At 39.0% G+C, this 24,373-nt stretch overlaps 1 protein-coding gene across 14 annotated transcripts in view; it reads right to left on the reverse strand.

Moving 5' to 3' along the window:
• The window catches only part of MLLT10 (MLLT10 histone lysine methyltransferase DOT1L cofactor), a 243,661-nt gene that overhangs the window by 85,686 nt on the left and 133,602 nt on the right, over positions 1-24,373 (reverse strand). For all 14 annotated transcript variants that reach the window (XR_007131295.1, XM_047755395.1, XM_047755401.1 and 11 more), the window contains one exon: positions 10,433-10,528. Coding sequence is in view for 13 of the 14 variants with exons in the window: in XM_047755395.1 (XP_047611351.1) it covers positions 10,433-10,528 (96 nt within the window). In the remaining variant the exon portion in view is untranslated. The remainder of the gene's footprint in view (positions 1-10,432; positions 10,529-24,373) is intronic.

Here is a 24,373-nt window from a genome sequence, read left to right on the forward strand (position 1 = left end):
ACATCATATGTAATGTTAATAGATTAAAAATTTCTCCCCGGAGTTCCAGTCATGGCTCAGTGGTTAACAAACCTGACTAGCATCCATGAGGATTTGGGTTCAATCCCTGGCCTTGCTCAGTGGGTTAAGGATCCGGCATTGCTGTGAGCTGTGGTGTAGGTCATAGACACGGCTTGGATCTGGTATTGCCGTAGGCCAGCAGCTACAGCTCTGATTTGCCCCCTAGCCTGGGAACCTTCATATGCCACGAGTGCAGGCCTAAAAAGACATAAATACACACATACATGCATACACACACACATACTTCTCCCCAAATATCAAGAACAAAGCAAAGATGTCCCATCTCACCACTTCTATTCAACACTGCACTAGGGATTCTATGAGGAATTAAAAAAAAAAAAAAAAAAGACATGTAGATTAGAAAGGATGAAGTAAAACTGTTATTCATTGTTGGCATGATTATCTCTGAAAAAAATCTTTTGGAATCAATAAGTAACTAGAAATAATAAAAAAAAATTTTAAGAAAGCTGCAGGATGCCTGAGCAACAGACAAAAACATAAAAATGTTAGTTCTGTATACTAACAAGGAACAATCAGAAATTGAAATTTTTAAAAAGACTTTAACGACATCGGAAAACATAAAATAGGGAGTTCCCATCGTGGTGCAGCAGAAACAAATCTGACTAGGAACCATGAGGTTGTGGGTTCGATCCCTGGCCTTGCTCAGTGGGTTAAGGATCTGGCATTGCTATGGCTATGGCAGAGGCTGGCAGCTACAGCTCCTATTTGATCCCTAGCCTGGGAACCTCCATATGCTGGAAGCGTGGCCCTTAACAAAAAAAAAAAAATTAGAGATAAAGCTGGGAAAACATGTACAAAACCTGCACACTCACTGCTGAGATAAATTCTAAAGACATAAAAAAGGAGATACACTGTGGTAAGAGACAAAAAGACTCAATATTGTTAAAGTATCGATTTTCCTCCAAAACAGTCGGTAGATTCACTGCAGTTTGAGTCAAAACACCAGTAGTTTTATTTCGACAAAATGACAATCTGATTCCAAAATTCATTTAAAAATGCCAAGAACCTAGAATAATCCAAACAACTTTGAAAGGAAGAACAAACTCGGGAGGTGGACCCTACCTGACCTTAAGGGTCATTATAAAGCTACAGTAATCCAAAGACTGTTGTATGGAACAGAAGAGAGCCCAGAAATAGATCCATACATATATGGTCAATTGGTTTTGCAACAAATGGGGGTAAGGTAATTCAGAGGAGAAAGGATTGTCTGTTCCACAAATAGCTCTGGAAAAACTGCTATCTGGAGACCCCTGGTGGCTGAGCGGGTTAATAATCTGGCACTGTTAGTGCAGTGGCTCTGGTTACTAAGTGGTGTGGCGGGTCAATCCCTGGCCTGAGAACTTCCACATGTTGCAGGTGTGGCCAACACCTCCCCCAGGATATCTATATTTAAACAAGTGGACTTTGACGCATAACTCACATAAATATGCAAAAATTAACTCAAAATGGATCATCGACCTAAATATAAAACATAAAAATACTAAACTTCTCAAAGAAAACATTAAAAATTCACAAAACAAACATAATTAACAATGTCTGCTCAAGCCACTGAGTGGGAAAAATATCTGCAAACAAACATATCTGATAAAAGACTTGCATCCGGAACATAAAAAGTCTCACAAAACTCAGTAATAAGAAAACCAACCAACTAATAAAGTGGGGGAGATGGTGAACAGATGTAAACAGACATTTCACCAAATAAAATAAATAGCAAATATTCACATAAAAAGACATTCAACATAATTTAGGGCATTAAGGAAATGTAAATTAAAACCACAATGAGGAAGTTCCCATTGTTGTTCAACAGATTAAGAACCTAACACAGTATCAATTAGGACGCAGGTTCTACTCAACCCCTGGCCTTGCTCGGCATTGCTGCAAGTGGCAGTGTAGGTAGCAGATGCAGCTTGGAGCCCATGTTGCTGTGGTTGTGGCGCAGGCTGGCAGCTGTAGCTCCGATTCAAACCCCTAGCCCGGGAACTTCCACATGCCCCAGGTATGCATAAAAAGAAAAAAAATAAAAATAATACAAAGAATAAAACCACAATGAGTTCTCTGGTCACTTCAGTGGTTTAGGTGGCTGCTGTGATGCTTCTTCAATCCCTGGCTGGGGGACTTTCACATACCACAGGCACGCCAATCAATCGATCAATAACCACAATGTGGAGTTTCCATTGTGGCTCAGCAGTTAACAAACACGACCAGTATCCAGGTTTGATCCCTGGCCCTACTCAATGGATGAAGGATCTGGCATTGCCATCAGCTGCAGTGCAGATCACAGACAGACATGGTTTGGATCTGGCATTGCTGTGGCTGTGGCATAGGCCAGGAGCAGCAGCTCCAATTCAACCCCTAGTCTGGGAACTAATTAATTAATCTTATACACTGCTGGTAGAATTGTTAAATGGTATAATCACTTTGGAAAATAGTCTGACAGCATTTAAATAATTAAGGATACACCTCCCATGTGACCCGGCTATTCCAGTCCTTGGTATTTATGCAAGAAAAATTAAAGTATATATCCTTACAAAGACCGTACAATGTTCTAGCAGCTTTATTCATAATAACCCAAAACTAGAAACATGTGCATCAACTGCTGAATGGATAAACAAATGGTGGTATGTCCATACAACAGAGTAGTAGTCCGCGGTAAAAAGGAATGAACTCTTCATACATATATAGATGAGTCTCAAAATAACTACGTTGAGTGAAAGAAGTGAGATAAAAAAATGTACATACTATATGTTTCCTCATTTTTAACATTTTAAACTAATTTTACAGTGACAGAAAGCAGAACAATAGTTGCCTGGGGAAGGGTACTGGTGGGAAGAAAGACGGGGATTACATTGGGATTACACTGTGGTTAAGGATTTCACAAATTTATCAGATTTTCATACACAAACACACACACAGCTTTTTAGGGCCGCATAGCGGCATATGGAAGTTCCCAGGCTAGGGGTTGAATGAGAGTTGTAGCTGCCGGCCTACACTTCAGCCACACCAGATCCTAGCCGCATCTGCAGCAAACACCACAGCTCATGGCAATGCTGGACTCTAAACCCACTGAGGAAGGCCAGGGATCAAACCTGCATCTTCATGGATACTAGTTCGGTTTGGTACCACTGAGCCACAATGGGAACTCCCTTATTTATATATTTTTTTGCCACATGTCAAAGTTCCTGGGCCAGGGAATGTATCTCGAAAAAGCTAACAGAAGGTTTTATGTATTTGATGCAATAAATTCTTTAATACCTTTATTATCCTAAGATTATTGTGTGTTTCCTTAAAAATTAGGTTTCAAAAAAAAAATCTGTTTAAGGATAATCAGTGTTCAAGCATATTGTGCTGCTGAATAACACAAGAAAAAAAATAGACTGGTATCTACTAAAAGCAGAGTGGATTTCTTAGTAACCTAAAAGTTCTAGGAGTTCCCATCGTGGCGCAGTGGTTAACGAATCCGACTAGGAACCATGAGGTTGTGGGTTCGGTCCCTGCCCTTGCTCAGTGTGTTAACGATCCGGCGTTGCCGAGAGCTGTGGTGTAGGTTGCAGATGCAACTCGGATCCCGCGTTGCTGTGGCTCTGGTGTAGGCCGGTGGCTACAGCTGCGATCCGACCCCTAGCCTGGGAACCTCCATATGCCGCGGGAGCGGCCCAAAGAAATAGCAAAAAAAAAAAAAAAAAAAGTTCTAAAGATTTCTTTAAAAGTTAATCTTTAAAGACCTAAACCTCCAAGTGACAGAAACAACAAGCTATGTTTCCCAGGATGGACACATATGTACAGGCTTAATGATTAAAATGAAATCCTACTTTGTTCCTAGCCACTTTTCTTTTAGTTTTGGGGTTTTATTATTTTTTTCTAGCAATTTTTATATATGTATCACTGGTAGTCCACTACCATGGTTATCAATACTCATTTGAAAATATTACACTGATAAATTATAACCACAGTATTTAAAAGATTACAATAATACCATACTGACATGATATTGAAGTACTGACTTGCCGCGAACTTCTAGTAGATGATTGGTCAATGGGGACCTGCTGGATAGCACAGAGAACTCCACCCAAAATTCTGTGATAATCTGTGTAGGAAAAGAATCTGAACCACTTTGTTCTATAGCAGAAATTATCACAACCTTGTACATGAACTATACCTCAAGAAAACATAAAAAATGAAAAAAATTTTCAGTTTGAAAACTGTTTAGAATCAAAAAAGGAGTTAAAAACTAGTCAAAGAAAAAGCGTAATTAAAAATTTTAAGATGAGCAGAGTCAATTCTAAGTTAGTAAAGAAATAGAATGGGATTTTGTCTTAAGATATAAGAAACAGAAAATACAAAGTTCAAAAATGTACAATCAAAACTGGCTATGCAGTACAGGTATTTAAAAATTGCAACAGTGAATTAAAGTTCCCTGTGACTCTCAATTTAAATGTGCTCTACTAATTTTAACCACAGCATCTAAAAGGAGCCTTGGAGCTCAGAATAAAACTCACGCTTGCATTCCTTGATCTATTCCTAAATTTCCATCAATTGAAGGCAAAAAAGGAGTGGTGAACCAACAGTAAAGTAACACTGTCCTCCTAAAAGGAATCTATGGCCCATATCTTCCACCATCCATCCACAGGGTCAATTACCTGTTTTAAATCTATGACAGTTATGGAGTTCCCATCATGGCTCAGTGGTTAATTAATCTGACTAGGAACCATGAGGTTGCAGGTTCGATCCCTGGCCTTGCTCAGTGGGCTAAGGATCCGGCGTTGCCGTGATCTGGAGTGTAGGTGGCTAGGATCCAGTGTTGCTGTGGCTCTGGTGTAGGCTGGCGGCTACAGCTCTGATTCGACCCCTAGCCTGGGAACCTCCGTATGCCCCGGGTGCGGCCCTAGAAAAGGCAAAAAAAGAAATAAAATAAATCTATGTGGGTTAATCGGATTATGATCTTATCAAAAGACAGTTACCGACAGAAAGCCCAGACTCCAGGTTGATCTTCACCTGCTTCTTTCCCACTCAGCCATGAATACTTTGTCCGTACCTTCTCCTCCCTCAACCCCAACAGCTAAAACCCTTTCCAATGTACTCTCTGGAACTCCGCATGTTAAGGAAAAGCTGCTATATATTAAACTCAACCTTTTCTCAGAACATTCCCTGCTAATTCTTGCTCTAACAAAATCCTAGGTAGGTCACTCTGAACATCCTGTCTACCCCATAGCTATTTCAAAGTAATGGCCACTCTATTCCAGCAGCTCTGGTTTTACTGGGTATGCAGGTGGAGTGGGTGTTCTTGCTCTTCGATGCTGATTCTAAATCACTTTCTCTCACACCAGTCAGAATGGCTATCATTAATAAGTCCACAAATAACAAATGCTGGAGAGGGTATGGAGAAAAAGGAACCCTCCTGAACTGTTGGTGGGAATGTAAACTGGTACAATCACTATGGAAAACAGTATGGAGGTACCTTAGAAAGCTAAATATAGAACTACCACATGACCCAGCAATCCCACTCTTGGGCATATACCCAGACAAAACCTTCCTTGAAGACACATGCACCCACATGTTCACTGCATCACTATTCACAATAGCCAAGACATGGAAACAACCTAAATGTTCATCAAGAGATGAATGAATTAAGAAGATGTGGTATATATACACAATGGAATACTACTCAGCCATAAAAAAGAACAAAATAATGCCATGTGCAGCAACACAGACGGAACTAGAGACTCTCATACTAAGTGAACTAAGAAAGAGAAAGACAAATACCATATGATATCACATATCTGGAATCTAATATAGGGTACAAATGAACCTTTCCACAGAAAAGAAACTCATGGACATGGAGAACAGACTTGTGGCTGCCAAGAGGGAAGGGGGAGGAAGTAGGAGGGACTGGGAATTTGGGGTTAATAGATGCAAACTATAGTCTTTGGAATGAATAAGCAACGAGATCCTGCTGTATAGCACTGGGAACTATGTCTGGTCACTTGTGATGAAGCATGATAATGTAAGAAAAAGAGGAGTTCCTGTCGTGGCGCAGTGGTTAACGAATCTGACTAGGAACCATGAGGTTGTGGGTTCGGTCCCTGCCCTTGCTCAGTGGGTTAACGATCCGGCGTTGCCGTGAGCTGTGGTGTAGGTTGCAGACGTGGCTCGGCTCCCCCGTTGCTATGGCTCTGGCGTAGGCCAGTGGCTACAGCTCCAATTGGACCCCTAGCCTGGGAACCTCCATATGCCGCGGGAGCGGCCCAAAGAAATAGCAAAAAAAAAGACAAAAAAAAAGAAAGAAAAAGAATGATATATGTGTGACTGGGTCACCTTGCTGTATAGTAGAAAACTGACAGAACACTGTAAACCAGCTATGATGGAAATCATTGAAAGAAAGAAAGAAAGAAAGAAGGAAGGAAGGAAGGAAGGAAGGAAGGAAGGAAGGAAGGAAGGAAGGAAGGAAGGAAGGAAAGAGAAAGAAAGAAAGAAAACAACAACAAAAAAAAACTCTCTTTCAAGCCCTCCAAGTATAAAATCTCAAAATACTAGATCTTATCACTAGATCTCACTGTTAAAATTATCATCAACCCCTTAGGGCAGAATCTGGCAAAGTACGAGCTCTCTAGTCATCCACCTATTTTTGTAAGGCTCTAGAGTGAAGAATGATTTTAATATCTTCAAATGGTTGAAAAAAAAGGAATATTTCATGACATGAAAATTACATAAAATTCAAATTTCGGTGTCTATGATAAAGCTTTATGGGAACACTGCCACATTCACTTGTTTTACAAACTGTCTATGGCTACTTTTGTGCTATAACAGCACAGAGTTGAATACTAGACAGCGCCAACGTGGCCCACAAACTCTAAAATATTTACTACCTTGTCCTTGAGAGAAAAAGTTTGCCATTTAGTGTCTTAGGACTTACATTAATGTCAGCCACCAATACTCCTCCTCCATCTCATTTCTCAGAGATTTCAATATATATCTATATGATTTTTTTATAACCTCTAATCTCCGAGATGGCTTCACCTGCAATGATCTGATCTTCTACCTCTCACACCTACACTGACATTACCAAATAATTACAACCTTCAATAATCTCTACTTCATACATCCTAGTCTCTGACCACCACTCAAATTTCTCATTCACCACTACTCTAGCAAACCCTTAATTCCAGAAGAAACTACAAATATTTGACCATTAATTATTAGTATCTTTCATTATTCTCTATTGTCCTCACCTCCCTATCTATTGAGCTTAAATATGATGCATCTTTATAACCTCTTTTGCTCTCAAATCCTTCACTGTACTCATATCACACAATAATGACCTGATTAAATCCTACTCTATATCCACATCTTTCACAGATGGACGTGACTGGGAAAAAATACAAAGCTGGGCAAGCTCGTCACAGTAAGTTCTTGACTAGGAACTTACAGTGAAATCTTGTGGCTACCTAGCAATCATACCACATTTCCCTATCAATTTTCTTTTCCATTATTTTAGTTAACTGTATCATTCCCTTTTCTCCAATCTCTTTATCACCCCGCTCTCATCCTCACATCTGTTAACTCTGTTCTCCACTGAGAAAATCTGAAATTATCAGAAGAGATTTCCACAAATTCCCACCACATCTGTCCATGCCCAGTGCACAATTCCTGATCTTCTGCCTTCCCTTCTGTTACAAAAGCCAATTTTCCTACTTACCAATAGCTCCCATCCCTTCTCACATTCTTAAGGACATCAATCCAGCAATTTTCCTGTGTTCTATATTATTACTTCCTCCTCTCTATTAGATCATTCCCACTAACACAAAAAACATGCTATTATTTATTTCATTTAAAAAAATACCCTTTCTTATCTCCACTTCCTGATCAATTATCACTGATTTCTCTGCTCTTCTTTACAGCAAAGCTCCTCGAAGAAATTACTTATACTTTCTGACTTTCCTTGTATTCTCTCTCACACTCACTCTAATCAGACATTTGCCTTCACTAGTACATTAAAACTGTTCGTCAAGGTTGCTAATGATCACCATATGACTAAATACAATGGCTAGTCCCCATATTATTAAATGACACAGTTAGCTTATTTCCTTTTCCTTAAATTTGCTTCCAACATATCACTCTCTTGGTTTTCTTTCCTCACGATGGCCTCTTCTCAGTCTTCTTTGCTGGTTGTACCTCTTCTTCCAAATCTCTCAACATTAGAGCCTCCAGGACCGCCTAAAAACTCTTCCCCTCTCTACCCTGCACTCACTCCTCTACTGATAACTTCATCCACTCCCATGGCTTTAAATAACTCTATATGCATATAATTCCCAAATTTATATCCAAAGTTTGGACCTCCTTCCTGAATATCAGACAATGATAATTAACTGGATAATCAACATTTCTACCCGGATGTCTAATAAATATCTCAACTCCAGCATAGGCAGAACAGCCCTGAAAATGTCCACATTCGAATTCCTGAAACCTGTGCTATGTTACGTTACATTGCAAAAGGGACTATTTTTTTTTCCTTCTTTTTAGGGCCACATCCATGGCACATCAAAGTTTCCAGGATAGGGCCCAAACCCGAGCTGCAGCTGCCAGCCCACACCACAGCCATATAGCCACAGCAATACCAGATCCGAGCCACATCTATGACTAGACCACAGCTCATGTTAACCCCAAATCCTTAACCCACTGAGTGAGGCCAGGGATCGAACCTGCATCTTCATGGAAACCAGTCAGGTTTGTTACTGCTGAGCCACAATGAGAACTCCCCAAAGGGACTATTTTAATGTAATTAAAGTTACAAACTTTAAAACAGGCAGATTTCCCAGGTAGGCCTAATCTAATCACATAAGCCCTTAAAAGAAGAAAGTTTTCTCTGGCCAGAAACAGAAGAGATATTGCAGAGATGTCAGAAAGATTCGAAGGGTAGGAAGGATTCAACACGCCTTTGATGGCTCTGAGATGGAAGGACACATGTGCAAGGACTGATGAGAGCCCCAAGAAGCCAAGAGGGGAACCCAGCTGACAGCTATCAAGGAAATAGGCAGCTCAGTCCTATGAACACAAATCCAACCATCTGACTCTCCCAGATAAAAACTCAGGCCAGCCATTATCTGCACTTTAGCTGTGAGAGACCCAGAACAGAGAAATGAGCTGAGCCCATCCACACTTTCAGCCTACAGAATGGTTAGACAATAGGTTTACGTTACTTTAAATGGCTAAATTTGTGGTAAAATTTTCAGGCAGCAATAGAACATAAATATCACATCCCAAAGTGAATTCCTCATATTCCCCTCAATCTACCATACCCATAGTTTTTCATAAATGTTTTCTCTTACACCTTTCTCATCTATATCTTATCTTATGCTATGTGAGTTCAACTTCTAAATGTATTCAAAATCTCATCACTTCTCACCACCCTCCCTCTGTCTCTGGATTATTGCAATAACCTCTTTCATTCTCGACTCTCTGTAGTCCATCTCAATGAAGTAGCCACAGGTCCTTACAAAACCCAACTAAGACCATGTTAAAACTCAGTTCAGAACTCTCCAATGGCTCACTTTTCACTCAGACTAAAAACTAAGTCCTTCCACTGGCTTGTACAGCCCTACGTGAGTGGTCTCTCACCTGGGCCTCATCTCCTACTGCACTCCCTCCTCCCTTTCTTACTCTGTCCCAGTCACCTGTCTTTGTCTACACTTGATTTCATGTTAACCATGGGGTAATTTTTTTTTTTTTTTAGCTGTACACTTGACATATAGAAGTTCCTAGACCAGGAATCAAACTCACACCAGAGCAGCGACCTAAGCTGCTTCAGTGACAATGCCAGATCCTTAATCCCCTTAACCCGCTCTGCCACAAGAGAGCTCCGATAATAATCTCAATATAACATTTACTAAATAATACCTTCTCTACTATGAACCATACACAGTTCTTATTGCTTTACATGTATCATCTCGTTCAATTCCAACAATTACCTCCCCCTCTACTCATTTTCATTGTGATGAAAATGAGTCACAAAGAAGTTAACTGACCTAAGAGCTTGGTCAGTAAGTGGTAAACCCAGAATCTGAAATCATAGATGGACCAAGCCCACTGAAGAGCTCAAGGTCTTCATCTCAATGATGTCCCCTACTTGATATCCTCACATTCTTCAGAAATAAGCACAGAATAAACAGAAGGTAGGATAAAGGACTAAGAATGGGAAAGCTAAAGTGCATAACATAGTTAGAGAGGTGGATATAGTTACAAGGAACCAGGACCCTTCCTCCAGTAATTTCAGGATTTAGCACCTAACTAGCTAAAGGCAAAAAGTCAACATATAGCTAGTTGTCATGTAATACAAAACGTGACACTTAAAACTTACTTTTTCTGTAGTAACAGTCAAGGAAGGAACCAATGCAGGTGATGGTTCTGGCTGCTTCTTATGTTTCTGTTTGTGTTTGTCCTTTTCTTTATATTTCTACAAATGAAAACAAGTAAAATCCAATTTAAATAAATTTATTTATTTTGGTCTTTTCAAGGCCACACCTGCAGCATATGGAAGTTTCCAGGTTAGGGGTCGAATCGGAGCTACAGCTGCCAGCCTACACCACAGTCACAGCAATACAGGATCCGAGCCGCATCTGTGACCTATGTCACAGCTCATGGCAATGCCAAATCCTTAACCCACTCAGCAAGGCCAAGACTCGAACCCACATCCTCATGGATACTAGTTGGGTTCATTAACCACTGAGCCATGATGGGAACTCCCAATTTAAATTTAAATCATAAACCATATATACACAATAAAGATGAGGTTGCTTTACAACTATATTTAATTTAAAATGTCCACAAATACTTTTCAAAAATAACTAAATCACTTCTAACCATACTATTGTATATAAAAATAATACTAGTAAAATTCCTACAGTATTACTATATATACTACTATACATTTAATACTAATATAAGGTACTTTATGGTGACTGCAGTTCCCTTATCCTTGACCAACTTAAAATACTATATAAACTGATTTCTACAATTATTTGCTACATCTAGCAAACTTTATATTTGTTCTATTAAAAAACGCCTAATGATCTTGTATGCATTTTATAAACAGCAATTTAAGGTTTACACAGTACTCTGACATGCACTGTCGTATTATAATGGTGTGGGAGTCTCCATCACCAAGCATTAAATTTTATGGCCCACAAACTACAATACAATCCAGGGCAGAGAAACTTGGTCAAGAAATTCTTTCTGAGGTTTACTTAAAAAATAGATGAATTAGTTATCTCTGCTAAAACTGATGGACTGAAATATAAAAAGGAATTCAATTAAGAAGAAATTAATTAAAGGAGTTCCCGTCGTCGTAGCTCAGTGGTTAAAGAATCCGACTGAGAACCATGAAGTTGCAGGTTTGATTCCTGGCCATGCTCAGTGGGTTAAGGATCTGGCATTGCCATGAGATGTGTAGGTCGCAGATGCAGCTCGGATCCAACGTTGCTGTGGCTCTGGTGTAAGCTGGCAGCTACAGCTCCGATTCGACCCCTAGCCGGGGAACCTCCATGTGCCTTGGGAGCAGCCCTAGAAAAGGCAAAAAAAATAAATAAATAAATAAATAAATAAATAATAATAATAAGTATATATTAGGAGGCCAATTTTATTTAATGTCAAAAAATTTTAACCACTTTGTTCTCAATTGTTTGAATCAGTAGCTAAGAGTCAGTACTAAGAGTGAAGTTTACTACTATTTAAAGAATTAATTCAACTTACTTCCCACAGTACTTAAATTTAACCATTCAGAGCACTTAATCTATTCAAGGCATGAAAGAATAATATCACTGACCTTGCTCTAAAAGAAATTATATACCAGCAAAACAAAAAGCATAAAAATTAGGGATAGACATTTTACTGTAATACCCAAGAACTGCCAATTTTTGCTTTTAATTCCTGATTTAAGTACATAAGCTATTTCTTGACTGCAATCTTAATACATAAGTGAAAAGAAAACATGAAATAACAGAGTTATAGTTTTTATTCCAACTTAACATGAAATTTTGTTACCATGAAGTGATTTTAACTGTGATAGATCATATTAACAACCACAAAGAAAAAAAAAATGCCTCCACGTCTTTGAAATAGGATGTCATGTCCAAGTTCAGGAGCCTAGAGCCTTGAGAAGTCTTGTACAGCTTTCACCTTTGCCCCTTTAGATCCCAGTCATCATGTAAAGAGTAAGTTTGATTCTCTCCTGATAGAGAAGCCAAGTGGAGAAAGAACTGATGTACCCCAGCCACAGCCAGCATCATCTCACTCCAGATATGTAATAACACTATCTTGGTTCACCCAGCCAGACACCAGCTGAGTGCAGCCTCATGAGCAAACCCAGTTGATATCATGTGGAAGAAAGATGAATTGTTTGTGCTGAGCCCTGCCTGTTATAAGCCACTAAAAGTTGTCAGGTAGTTTATCAAGTAACACAGATAACTGACGGGAGTTCCCATCATGGTGCAGAGGAAACAAATCTGACTAGGAACCATAAGGTTTCAGGGTTTGATCCCTGACCTCGATCAGTGGGTTAAGGATCCGGCGTTGCCATGAGCTGTGGTGTAGGCCAGCAGCTGTAGTTCCAATTCAATCCCTAGCCTGGGAACCTCCATATGCCATGGGTGGGGCCCTGAAAAGACAAAAAACAAAACAAAAAAAATTTTAATTAAAAAAAATTAAAAAAACATAGATAACTGAAACAAGACTAGAATTTACAACTGAGCTGTGGGCATTAAAGAAAGTACAAATTTAAAGCAACACACATTGGATTTTTAAAAATCCATCAAAATAGGAGTTCCCATGCTAGCTCAGTGGGTTACGGATCCAGCGTTGCCGTAAGCTGCGGTGTAGATCACAGACGTGGCTCCGATCCGGTGCTGCCATGGCTGTGGTATAGGCCACAGCTGTAGCTCTGATTCAACCACTGGCCCGGGAACTTCCATATGCTACAGGTGTGGCTGTAAAAAGAAGAAAAGATCATAAGAAGACATACAGATGGCCAACAGGCACATGAAAAGATGTTTGATATTGCTAATTACTAGAAAAATGCAAATCAAAACTATACTAATGTACCACCTCACTAGTGAGAAGGGCCATCATGAAAAAGTCTGCAAGTTGCTGAAGAGGGTATGGGGGAAAGGGGACCCTCTTACATTGTTTCTGAGAAATGTAAATTGATACAGCCACTATCAAAAACAGTATGGAGGTTCCTTAAACTAAAAATAGAGTTATCTTATGATCCAGGAGTCCCACTCCTGAGCATATACCCAAACAAAACTATAATTTGAAGTGTCCTACAATTCCTGGTGCCCCCTGTTCATAGCAGCACTATTCACAATAGACAAGACATGCAAAACACTTAAAATGTTCATCGACAGAGGAGTGGATTAAGAAGATGTGGGGTGGGTGTATGTGTGCATATGTGTAAGCATGTGTGTGTATACACATACACACACAACTGAATACTACTCAGTCATCAAAAATATGAAATAATGCTATTTGCAGCAACATGGATAGACCTAGAGATTATCATACTAAGCAAAGTAGGTCAGAAAGAGAAAGACAAATACCACATGATATCACTTATATGTGGAATCTAAAATATGACACAAATGAACATATTTAGGAGACAAAAATGGATGCACAGATATAGCAGAACAGACTTGTGGCTGCCAAGGGAAATGGGGGAGGGGAGAAAAGGGCTGGGAGTTTGGGATTAGCAGAGGCAAATTATTATAAATAGGATGGACAAACAAAAAGATCCTACTGCATAACACAGAACTATATTCAATATCCTGTGACAAAACATAATAGAAAAGAATATAAGATATAAATATATATTCACTTTTCTGTGTAACAGAAATTAAAATATTATAAATCAATTATACTTCAATAAAAATTCTTAAATGAGCAGATAAACTGAACAGCCATTTTTTCCAAAGATGACATATAGATGATCAATAGACACATAAAAAGATGGTCAGCATCACTAATCATCAGGCAAATGCAGATCAAAACCACAATGAGATACCACCTCACACCTGTCAGAATGGCTAGCATCAAAAAGACAAGTAACAAGTGTTGGTAAGGATGTGGAAAAAGAGAGAACCCTTGTAAACTGCTGGTGGGACTGTAAATTGGTGCAGGCACTACAGAAAACAAGGTGTGGAGTTCCTGCTGTGGTGCAGCAGAAACAAATCCGACTAGTAACCATGAGGTTGCAGGTTCGATCCCTGGCCTTGCTCAGTGGGATAAGGATCCAGCATTGCCATGACCTGTGGTGTAGGTCACAGACGTGGCTCGGATCCTGTGCTGCTGTGGCTGTGGCATAGGCCAGCAGCTGTAGCTCTGATTCACCCCTAGTCTGGGACACCTCTATATGCCTCAGGGGCAGCCCTAAAAAGCAAAAAAAAAAAACAAAAACACCCAAAGAAAACAAAGTAGACACTCCTCAAAAAATTAAAAACAGAACTAGAACTGCAATACGATTCAGCAATTTCACTAATGAATATTTACCTAAAGAATACAATTACACTAATTCAAAAACACATATACACAATGTTCACCGCAGCATTATCTTGCAAGAGCAAGATACAGAAGCAACCTAAGTGGTCATCAACAGATAAATGAATAAAGCAGAGGCATGTGAGGTGTGGGTATGTGTAGGTGCATGTGTACAATGGAATATTACCCATCTGTTTAAAAAGTGAAACTTTGCCAACAGAGAAAGACAAGTAAGCATGAACTTGTTTTACGTGGAATCTAAAAACTAAAACTAAAATGAACTCAGATGCGGAGAATAAACAGAACAGGGTGGGTGACAAAACTTCACCGTAACATAAATAAGCAAAGAGGGTATCATATACAGTGTAAGGAATATGGTCAATAATAGTGTTGAGAGTAGTTCCCTTGTGGCACAGTGTGTTGGGGATCCAGTGTTGTTACTGCAGCATCCTGGCTCACTGCTATGGCATGGGTTTGATTCCTGGTCCTGTCACAGGAGCAGCAAAAAATAAAAATTAAAAACATTAAAAAACCAAAAATATATATACATACGGTGAGGAATTTTGTATGGGGACAGATGGTTACTAGACTTTTCATGGTGATCTTTTCATAATGTACATAAATGTCAAATCACTATGAACTACACTCAGAACTAATATAATACTATAGAGTCAACTATATTATTTTCATGGCTCAGCAGGTTAAGGATTCAGCACTGTCACTGCTGTGGCCTCTGGTTATAGCTATGGTGCAGGTTTGATCCCTGGCCTAGGAACTTCTGCATGCTGCAGGTGTGGCCAATAAATAAATAAATTTAGTAAATAAATGAATAAATTGTATGCAACCAGTGGAAATAAACAAATACTGGATATTTTTACATAAAGCCATAGGTCAAGACAATCAGGGTCACTCTCAAATAAATTACTGTGTGTAATCAATAATTAGAACTGGAGTTCCTGCTGTGGCATAGTGGGTTAATGATTCAGCTTGTCTCTGTGGTGACACTGGTTCTATCCCTGGCCTGGCAAAGTGGGTTAATAATCTGGCATTGATACAGCTGTGGAGTGGGTCACAGCTGCAGCTGGGATTTAATCTCTGGCCTAGGAACTTCCATATGCCATGGGTGTGGCTGATAAAGAAAAATAAGAAGAAGGGGGAGATGGGATTAAGATGGTGGAATATAAGGACTGGAGCTCAATTTCTCTCCTAAAAACAACAAAAATTCACAACTAAAGGCTCAGCAATCTTCACCCAAATGGACTGGAAACCTTAAAAAAGATATCCTACTCCAGAAGAAAAAGAGGAGGCCACATCAAGAGATACTCAACTATTTTTGAATAATATACAATAAACTTAGCATATGGAAAATCAGAGAAAAAAAAAAGAAAAATAAGAAGAGGAATTATAGCTATTTGCAGTTTATAAATATATATTATCTCATTTAATCCTTAAAAACAGCCCTGTGATAATCTATGGACATTTGAAAGAATAGGGGAAGGAAGAGATAAAGAGATAAGAAAAATTAAGGAAAAAAGGGGGGCAACAAAAAATTTCTGTTTTTACAGTTGCTTTAGATCTCTGCCTGACTGCTGAGTTGAGAGATACATCTTTTACCCTTGGACTGGAACTAGAATCTACACCATTGATTCTCCTGGTTTTCAGGCTTTTGGACTCAGAATGGAACTACAACACTGACTTTCTTGGCTATCTAGCTTACAGACAGCAGATGTGGAACTTCTCAGCCTCCATAATCACGTGAACAAGTTTTCCATAATAAATTGTATCTATATGCAAAAAAATTAAATAAATAAAGTAGCTTTAGTTTGAGAATGAACTATTTTCCATGTAGAAGCTAGGGACAACATAGGAGTTTTTAACGTAAGTTTAGAGCAAGATAAACAACTAAGAGACGTCCAACATTTCTAGCATTCAAAATAGAATGGGTAAAGAAACTGTCCAAGGAAAACTGAAGTACAAGATAGTAGAAATAATACTTAGAATAAGTTCATGTCTTCAGACCCAGAGAAAGCAGATATTTGAGAGTTTTATAGAGTACACACATAACCACTGAACTACTCATAGAAATGTTTGGGGTAAATTAGAAAGTGAATTCTAAAACCAGTATCGGATTTCCATATAAAATTTCCTATAAAATTGGATTGTGTTGATCACTGTACAATTATAAATGTAATAAATTCATTGAGCAATTAAAAAAATAAAGTAAAAAACAAAAAAACAAACAAACAAAAAAACCAATATCAGGCTTGAGATTACTTCCCCAGAAAGACTGTAAATCATCAGCAAAGGTTTGTTCATGTATAGGAAAGAATTTCATTGTCTCTAAATGTGAAGAAGAATTCACCAGGAAGCCAAATATTATAATTTAAATTTCTAGTAAGGAAGAGCGCCTACATTCAATAACTCCCAGTGCTTTAAAATGGTGATTTAAAGTCACATCAAGGAGTTCCCGTCGTGGCACAGTGGAAACGAATCCGACTAGGAACCATGAAGTTGTGGGTTTGATCCCTGGCCTTGGTCAGTGGGTTAAGTATCTGGCATTGCCATGAGCTATGGCGTAGGTCGGAGACATGGCTTAGATCCCACGTTGCTGTGGCTGTGGTGTAGGCCCACAGCTACAGCTCCAATTCAAACCCTAGCCTGGGAACCTCCATATGCCGCGGGTGTGGCCCTAAAAAGCAAAAATAAAAAAAATAATAATGGAGTTCCCGTCGTGCCGCAGTGGTGATTAAGGAATCCGACCAGGAACCATGAGGTTGCAGGTTCAATCCCCGGCCTTGCTCAGTGGGTTAACGATCCGGCGTTGCCGTGAGCTGTGGTATAGGTTACAGACGTGGCTCCGATCCTGCACTGCTGTGGCTGTAGTATAGGCCGGCAGCTGTAGCTCTGATTTGACCCCTAGCCTGGGAACTTCCATATGCCACAGGTGTGGCCCTAGAAAAAAAAAAGGAAAAGAAAAACTCCCAAATCTGGAAAGAAGCAATCTTTTCTTTTTGTTTTCCTGCTTAATTTGTTCTTTCTCTGGCTAAATAGCGCAGAAACAGGAAAAAACTGGGAGAGGGGACAAAGAGAGCAGACTCTTTGAAAGTAAAGTATCTAGGCTAGGAATGAATTATATAAAATCAGAGGTTATTTTCCCATAGGAATGAGATATCCCCATGCAGTTAAGAGATTAAAACCTAGTATTAAACATTTAATCAAGAAATTATAAAAGAGTGCTGAGCCAGAGGTTCTACCAAAAACTGCATACTACTCCAGCTGAGCTTTTATACTGTAGCCTTGTCATTCCCTCTGGCATCAAAGAGGGGCAAAGAGGCAAAACGAGCCCCCAAACCCTTGTTTCAAAAAAAGATGAGAAGAGACTCAAAAAATTACCTAAATTATAGAAGCAAATGTCTAAAAAGAGTCCCAATGGTATAATTTAATCACTTTGCTGTATACCTCAAAGTAATACAACATTGTACATCAACTGTAATATAAAACGAAAATTTTTAAAAAGGAGTTCCCAGGTGGCACAGCAGGTTAAGGATCCCACATTGTCACTGCTGTGGCTCAAGTTGCTACTGTGGCATGGGCTTGATCCCTCGCCCAGGAACTTCCACATGCTACAGAAGCAGCAAAAAAGACTTTAAAAAACAAAAAACAAACAAACAAACAAAAAACCCATACAGCCAAAAGAGAAACAACATAAAGAGCATAACATGCATAAGAGAACCAAAAATCTCAACCTAGGAATAAATGTAACTCAGCATAAATACTTTTCTCAAAACTGCTTGATGCTAAATAAAACTTCATTCTAACATAAGTTCAAAGTTCAAGAATCAGATGATGAAACAAAAAAAAGTTAAAAAAAATCTGAGATTATAGAACAAAAATAATTAAAAACTAAAGCAGAACTGGTAAATAGAATAAGCAAGGGGAAAAAAAACATTCTTGAGAATAAAAATACTGCTTTAAAAAAAGGCATTGGAGTTCCCATTGTGGCTCAGCAGCAACGAACCTGACTAGTATCCATAAGGATGGTGCGTTCAATCCCTGGCTCTGCTCAGTTGGTGAAGGATTTAGCATTGCCATGAGCTGTAGTATATAGGTCACAGATGCAGCTTGCATCTGTTATTGCTGTAGCTGTGGCTGTAGCACAGGCCACCAGCTGCAGCTATGATTTGACCCCTCTCCTGGGAACTTCCATATGCCGCACCCGAAGCCTTAAAAAGCAAAAAATAAATAAATTTTAAAAGGCGTTATTAAGGACCAACTGCATAGCACAGGATAATCTACTCAACAATGTGTGATAACCTATATGGGAAACCAATCTGAAAAGGAATGGATTTATGTTTAACTGGCTTTGCTGTACACCTGAAACTAACAACTTTCTAAATCAACTATACTCCAATAAAATTAATTTTTAAAAATTTTGAAAAAATAAAAATTATAGGTTAAAAATTTTTAAAGGGGTATTAAATAATCATAGCAATGCAAATGAAAAACTAGTAGACACTAAAGTAGTCAGAGAGGAACCAATAGCTACAGAACACAAAAATAATTAAACGTTAAGTATAACTTGTGTCCCTAAAATAGAGAATTCAGTGAGGAACAGAGGGTGTAGTCAAACACAAGAGCCCACAAAATAAAAACTGAAAAAAATGCATTCTGAAAATTTTAGTTATAAAATGTTTAATAGCAAGACTTACTGTAGAGTTAAATTTAGTGGACTGCAAGGGGGGATTGGGGTAGGACTGTCCCTAGTCCTCCCCACAGCAATGCTCCAAGTCCACTGCTTGAATTCTTAGAGGAAAGAAAGTATGACCCAATGATATTATATACAGTCACGATAAAGTAGGACAAGAAGGAAATACTTTCTATTAAGAATAATCTCAGAGAATATAGATCTGAAGAACTTATTCTTTAAAAAAACTTTCTAGGCAATAAAATTCTGCCTGTTTAAGCAATGATATAAGGAACTCACTGGAGAAGCTGTGGTGAAAGGACTGACAGTGACCACCAAACAAATTTAAATTAAATACAGAACAAATTCATAAAACAACTCTGAGGATTGCATTTACAGAAGAGAATGTCTCAGACAGACATGAAAAATACAAAGATCTTTAAAAACAAATAAACCAGATGACAGGAAATGAGAGGAGCATGGGAGTACTGTTAGTACTCAATATAGATTATGAAACAAAACATAATGATTTGCCACCGAGCAGTAATTATACATAAATCCCCTTCTGGTAGACAAAGTCTGGGGTTTTTCTGGCTAATCACCATCTCACATCCTCCTCATACTCCAGCCCAGAGATCGACACAGTGTACCTAATAGATTTAGATAAATCCACCCTTTCTAGCTACAGACTCCTTTAGGTCTGAACAATAAAAGAGAGGGGGAAATCTTCTGTGAGAAGGCTGGGAATGTTCCCTCTTTTAAAAAAATATTCCCTTCCTACCTTCAGATGCTCAAGTCTAAGTTAGGCCATGACCCTTGGAACAACTGCAGTGATCTGGCAGCCATGTCTAAAAAAGCCAAGAAAACCACAGAATAGACAACAATGCTTGCCACCACTGAATTTGGCTATTGTTACATTAATCAATCTTAGAAAAGCCCCTGAATGTTTTACACAAAACAATAAATTTTCTTTTGCTTTAGCAATACTTTGTTACAGCTAAAAGCATCTGAACTGGAAAGACAAACTTACCTCTCAATGTTTTTGTTTTATAATCTCTATTTTTAAATTTAAAGGTATAAATTTAAGGTAATATCTTCTGTAATTAAATTTTTTTTTTGTCTTTTTGCTATTTCTTGGGCCGCTCCCTCAGCATATGGAGGTTCCCAGGCTAGGGGTCGAATCAGAGCTGTAGCCACCAGCCTACGCCAGAGCCACAGCAACGCGGGATCCGAGTTGCATCTGCAACCTACACCATAGCTCAAGGCAATGCTGGATCGTTAACCCACTGAGCAAGGGTGGGGACCGAACCCACAACCTCATGGTTCCTAGTCGGATTCGTTAACCACTGCACCATGACGGGAACTCCTGTAATGAAATTTTATATGAAGTTCATTGTTACCTATTCTATTTCACTTTTTCTTCTATATAGCCAAGTAAATCTGACTTTAATATTTTTTTTAAAAATTAACAGTATTACATCATTTTAATATTTTTTATTGCTATAACCACCCTTTTTATCTATCCATATATTTAAAAAACATCTAGAATGTTTATTTAGCATTGACAGCTATTTCTAGATGGTGGATTCTGGGATGGGTTTGTTTTGTTTTGCTTTTTTCAATTAACTTGCATTTTGTTAAATGTTTTGCCTTGTTTGGATTTTTCATTTTACATGTGGCTTAAGAAAAAGAATGGGCTAAAATGAGGTAGAGATGGCTAGCAACTCATTAAACCCATTTCTTTTTCCTTTTTTTTTTTTCTTTTTAGGACCACACCCGTGGCATACGGAGATTTGCAGGCTAGGAGTCAAATTGGAGCTAGAGCTGCCAGCCTACACCACAGCCACAGCAACAGCAGATCCAAGTCGCATCTGTGACCTACACCACAGCTCATGCAAATGCCAGATCCTTAACCCACTGAGTGGGGCCTGGGATCGAACCCATGTCCTTATGGATACTAGAAGAGTTTGTTACCACTGAGCCACAAAGGGAACTTCCATTTCTTTTTCAAACTCAGAGTATAACTAGACATTTCCCAGTTTCCTTTGCAGTTAGATGTGGCATTTGGGTTCAAGTCAATGAAATCTGAATGAAAAATGATGTGTGTCACCTCTAGGCCTGGTCCTTAATAGCCGCAAATGTCGAGTGTTTATGCTCCTTTATCTCCCAGAGATTAATACAAGTGAATGCAGCAGTCTCAGAAGCAACACTGAAAAGACAGCTGAGTCACAAGATGAAAGGAACCTAAATTCCTGATTCGTGTCTTTTAAGAAAACTGCCTGCCATTCAAGAACATCTGTGTTGGACTTAGTTGTGAATGAAAAATAAAGTGTATTAATCCTCATAATCTGAGGATTATTATGTATTAGGAGAAAATTCTACATTAGTCTCTACTGTTTCTGCATGTTTTACAAGTGAGGCAATGACTTGCCCACTGTTCTAAACTATCTTTTCAAGGTTTTTACGTGTAATGATCACACTTAGAAAGACAGAATGCGTATCTTAGGAGCAAAGGGCAACCACGCTTACTGAACATTTAGAAAGATTCAGGTGCCCTAAGGTCAGTGTTTCTCTCACACAATGCAACAACCTGCATGAGCAGATGCCACCTGGCCCGTTTTGCATTGCCAGATGGAAACTGGGTCTTGGGGGAACAGTGCAAAAATACTGAGACTCTGACTACTTCTGTTGCTTTAAGTAATTAACTGGAAAAAAAAAGTAATAAATTGTACCTCATCTCTGACCAAGAATTCTCTTATCTCCTAATCATAAGTAGGGTAAAATCACAGACTCTTCCACAGCTCTTGATAGTTTGGTGATAGGAATGTGATGCTGGTAGAGACATGACTTTCTAGAAAAGGAAGGATAAGGAGCTCAAGGGCCAATTAATGGATGTAAAGGAAGTCTCTGGAAATCTGGAAATGTGTAACAAACATATTGACCAAATGTATATTCAATCAAGGAGTAAATGGTCCTTTATTTTATCACCTGATAATGAGGAAGAACTGAGGAGGCAGCTGCTAAAACTCCTCCAGGTTACAAGGATATACTGCACAACATGTAGAATATAGCCAATATTTTACAACTATCAGTGGTGTATAACCTTTAAAAATTATGCAACACTATGTTGTACACCTGCAACATATACAATACTGTACATCAACTATACTTGAATTTAAAAAAAAAAAAAGCTCTCCTTCAGGTAGGAGGATTTCCTCACCAAACTGGCAGTCAGCTTCAATTTCACCCTTGCATAATAATGGAGTACTAAGATTCATCCTCAGTGGACAGAAGGTTCTAACCCTTTGCAGGTAACAGTTATAGAACTGCTCACCTACAGTGAGCATGAAAGCAGGGAAACTGGCAAGCAACCACTATAAGCAGACACAAGATGAATAGCAAGAACCCTGGTTTGCTTGGAAAATAGCAAAGGGGGGAGTTGAAGGTATGTTAAGGAAAAATGGCGATAGCTGGGCTGTCTCACAGCTCAACACTTCCTGTTATCTATCCTGCCAACTTTAAATTCATTAAGAGATGAAAAAAAGACCTCATTTCTTTTTTTGCAGCAGATCCTGATTGCTGTAAGGCAGCTTTGGTCCTCTCAGGGAGATTTCTCATAGACAGACTAACACCCATGAGAACTTAAGAGTTGAGATTTTTAATAGTATTCAGGCTTTTAATATCTCAGGTTTGATTTACAATACTAATAAAGTATTTACAGTACAATAAAGGTGGAGAATGAGAAATCTAGATAAATTCTTAACACCCTGAAAAACTCTCCCAGTTCTTATGAAACTAGCACCTTATTAAAACTAGGTGAAAACTTGAGAGGTTATCTTTGTATTGGGTAGCAGATGTCCCAGACTGAGAACTCTCCAGAGCAAGTCCCTACTGTATGAGCCAAGACAAGGTCAACCAGAGGATGCAAACTGGCTGATGGATCAAGGGGTTCCCACAGCTGAAAGAAATGGTGTCACCCATGAGGACATCATAACATAGAGCATTGTGAGTGCTAGAAACATAGGAAATTTATTTGGTTAACTCACCAGCTGCCATCATGCCCCTTGAAACTAAAAGCAAATACAAAGGAGAATTTAATAGTGTAAAACCACTCTCTACCTCCACAACCTCTCACTCTTTACCAAACTCCTCAGCCTTTGAGGTGATCACAGTTACTTTAAGAAGAAAAACTACTGGAGATGGGGATAAGATTTTCCGGTCCCTAAGGAGAAATCAATCAATAGCCACAGGCGCCTGTCTAAGCATGCTGGGGAATTTAAATAGGGGAGAGACATAAAATTTTCATGATTCTGTCACAAAGAGATACCCAGATCACTATCCTACCTGGACCTATGGAAGAAAAGGGCACCAGCGTCAGTGGAAAGATTCAAAGGGGGATGAGGGAGCTAACACTCTCGACCCTTAGGGCCTCACAATCCTCATTAAACATTTGAGCTACAAGTTTCTGTGACTGATGATTTTGCTATTTTGAGACTCTGGCAAAAAGCGCCTCCACCTTGAGGCATCCACCTGGTGCATCCCTTTTTGATCCCTTTTTGCCAGTGGGCTCCTGTCAAACCGAACACCTGACCCCTGGAACAATATGACTCTCCAGTCTCTGACGCCTAATATCAAGACAGACTTAACAACCAACAACGTGGGAAGAGTCCAAAATTCCTCACTTGTCAAATGGAAATGGTATATTCAAGAACACAACTGGAGGGAAAAAAAAACCACACAACTGGATTGGCCCCAGCAGCAGCTCATATTTACATTAAAAAGTAGCAGCTACCTCCATTATGTTGTCTGATACAAAGCTGTTGGCTTAATATATATCTCAGTTCAGAGCTTCTCTTCAAAACTATGCAACTGACAAGGGCTTAATCTCCAAAATAAACAGCTCAGGCAACTCAAAAACAAAAAACCCAATTAAAAAACAAGCAGAAGACCTAAAAAAACATTTCTCCAAAGAAGACATACAGATAACCAGTAGGCACATGGAAAGATGCTCAATATCTATTACTAGGTCAGATCCCAGGCCTTACAGATTTTATTGCTTCAGCACCTTGAGTATCATTTCCCATATCT

The sequence above is a fragment of the Phacochoerus africanus genome, chromosome 12, assembly GCF_016906955.1.
Source record: "Phacochoerus africanus isolate WHEZ1 chromosome 12, ROS_Pafr_v1, whole genome shotgun sequence".
In the NCBI taxonomy this organism is placed as follows: Eukaryota; Metazoa; Chordata; class Mammalia; order Artiodactyla; family Suidae; genus Phacochoerus; species Phacochoerus africanus.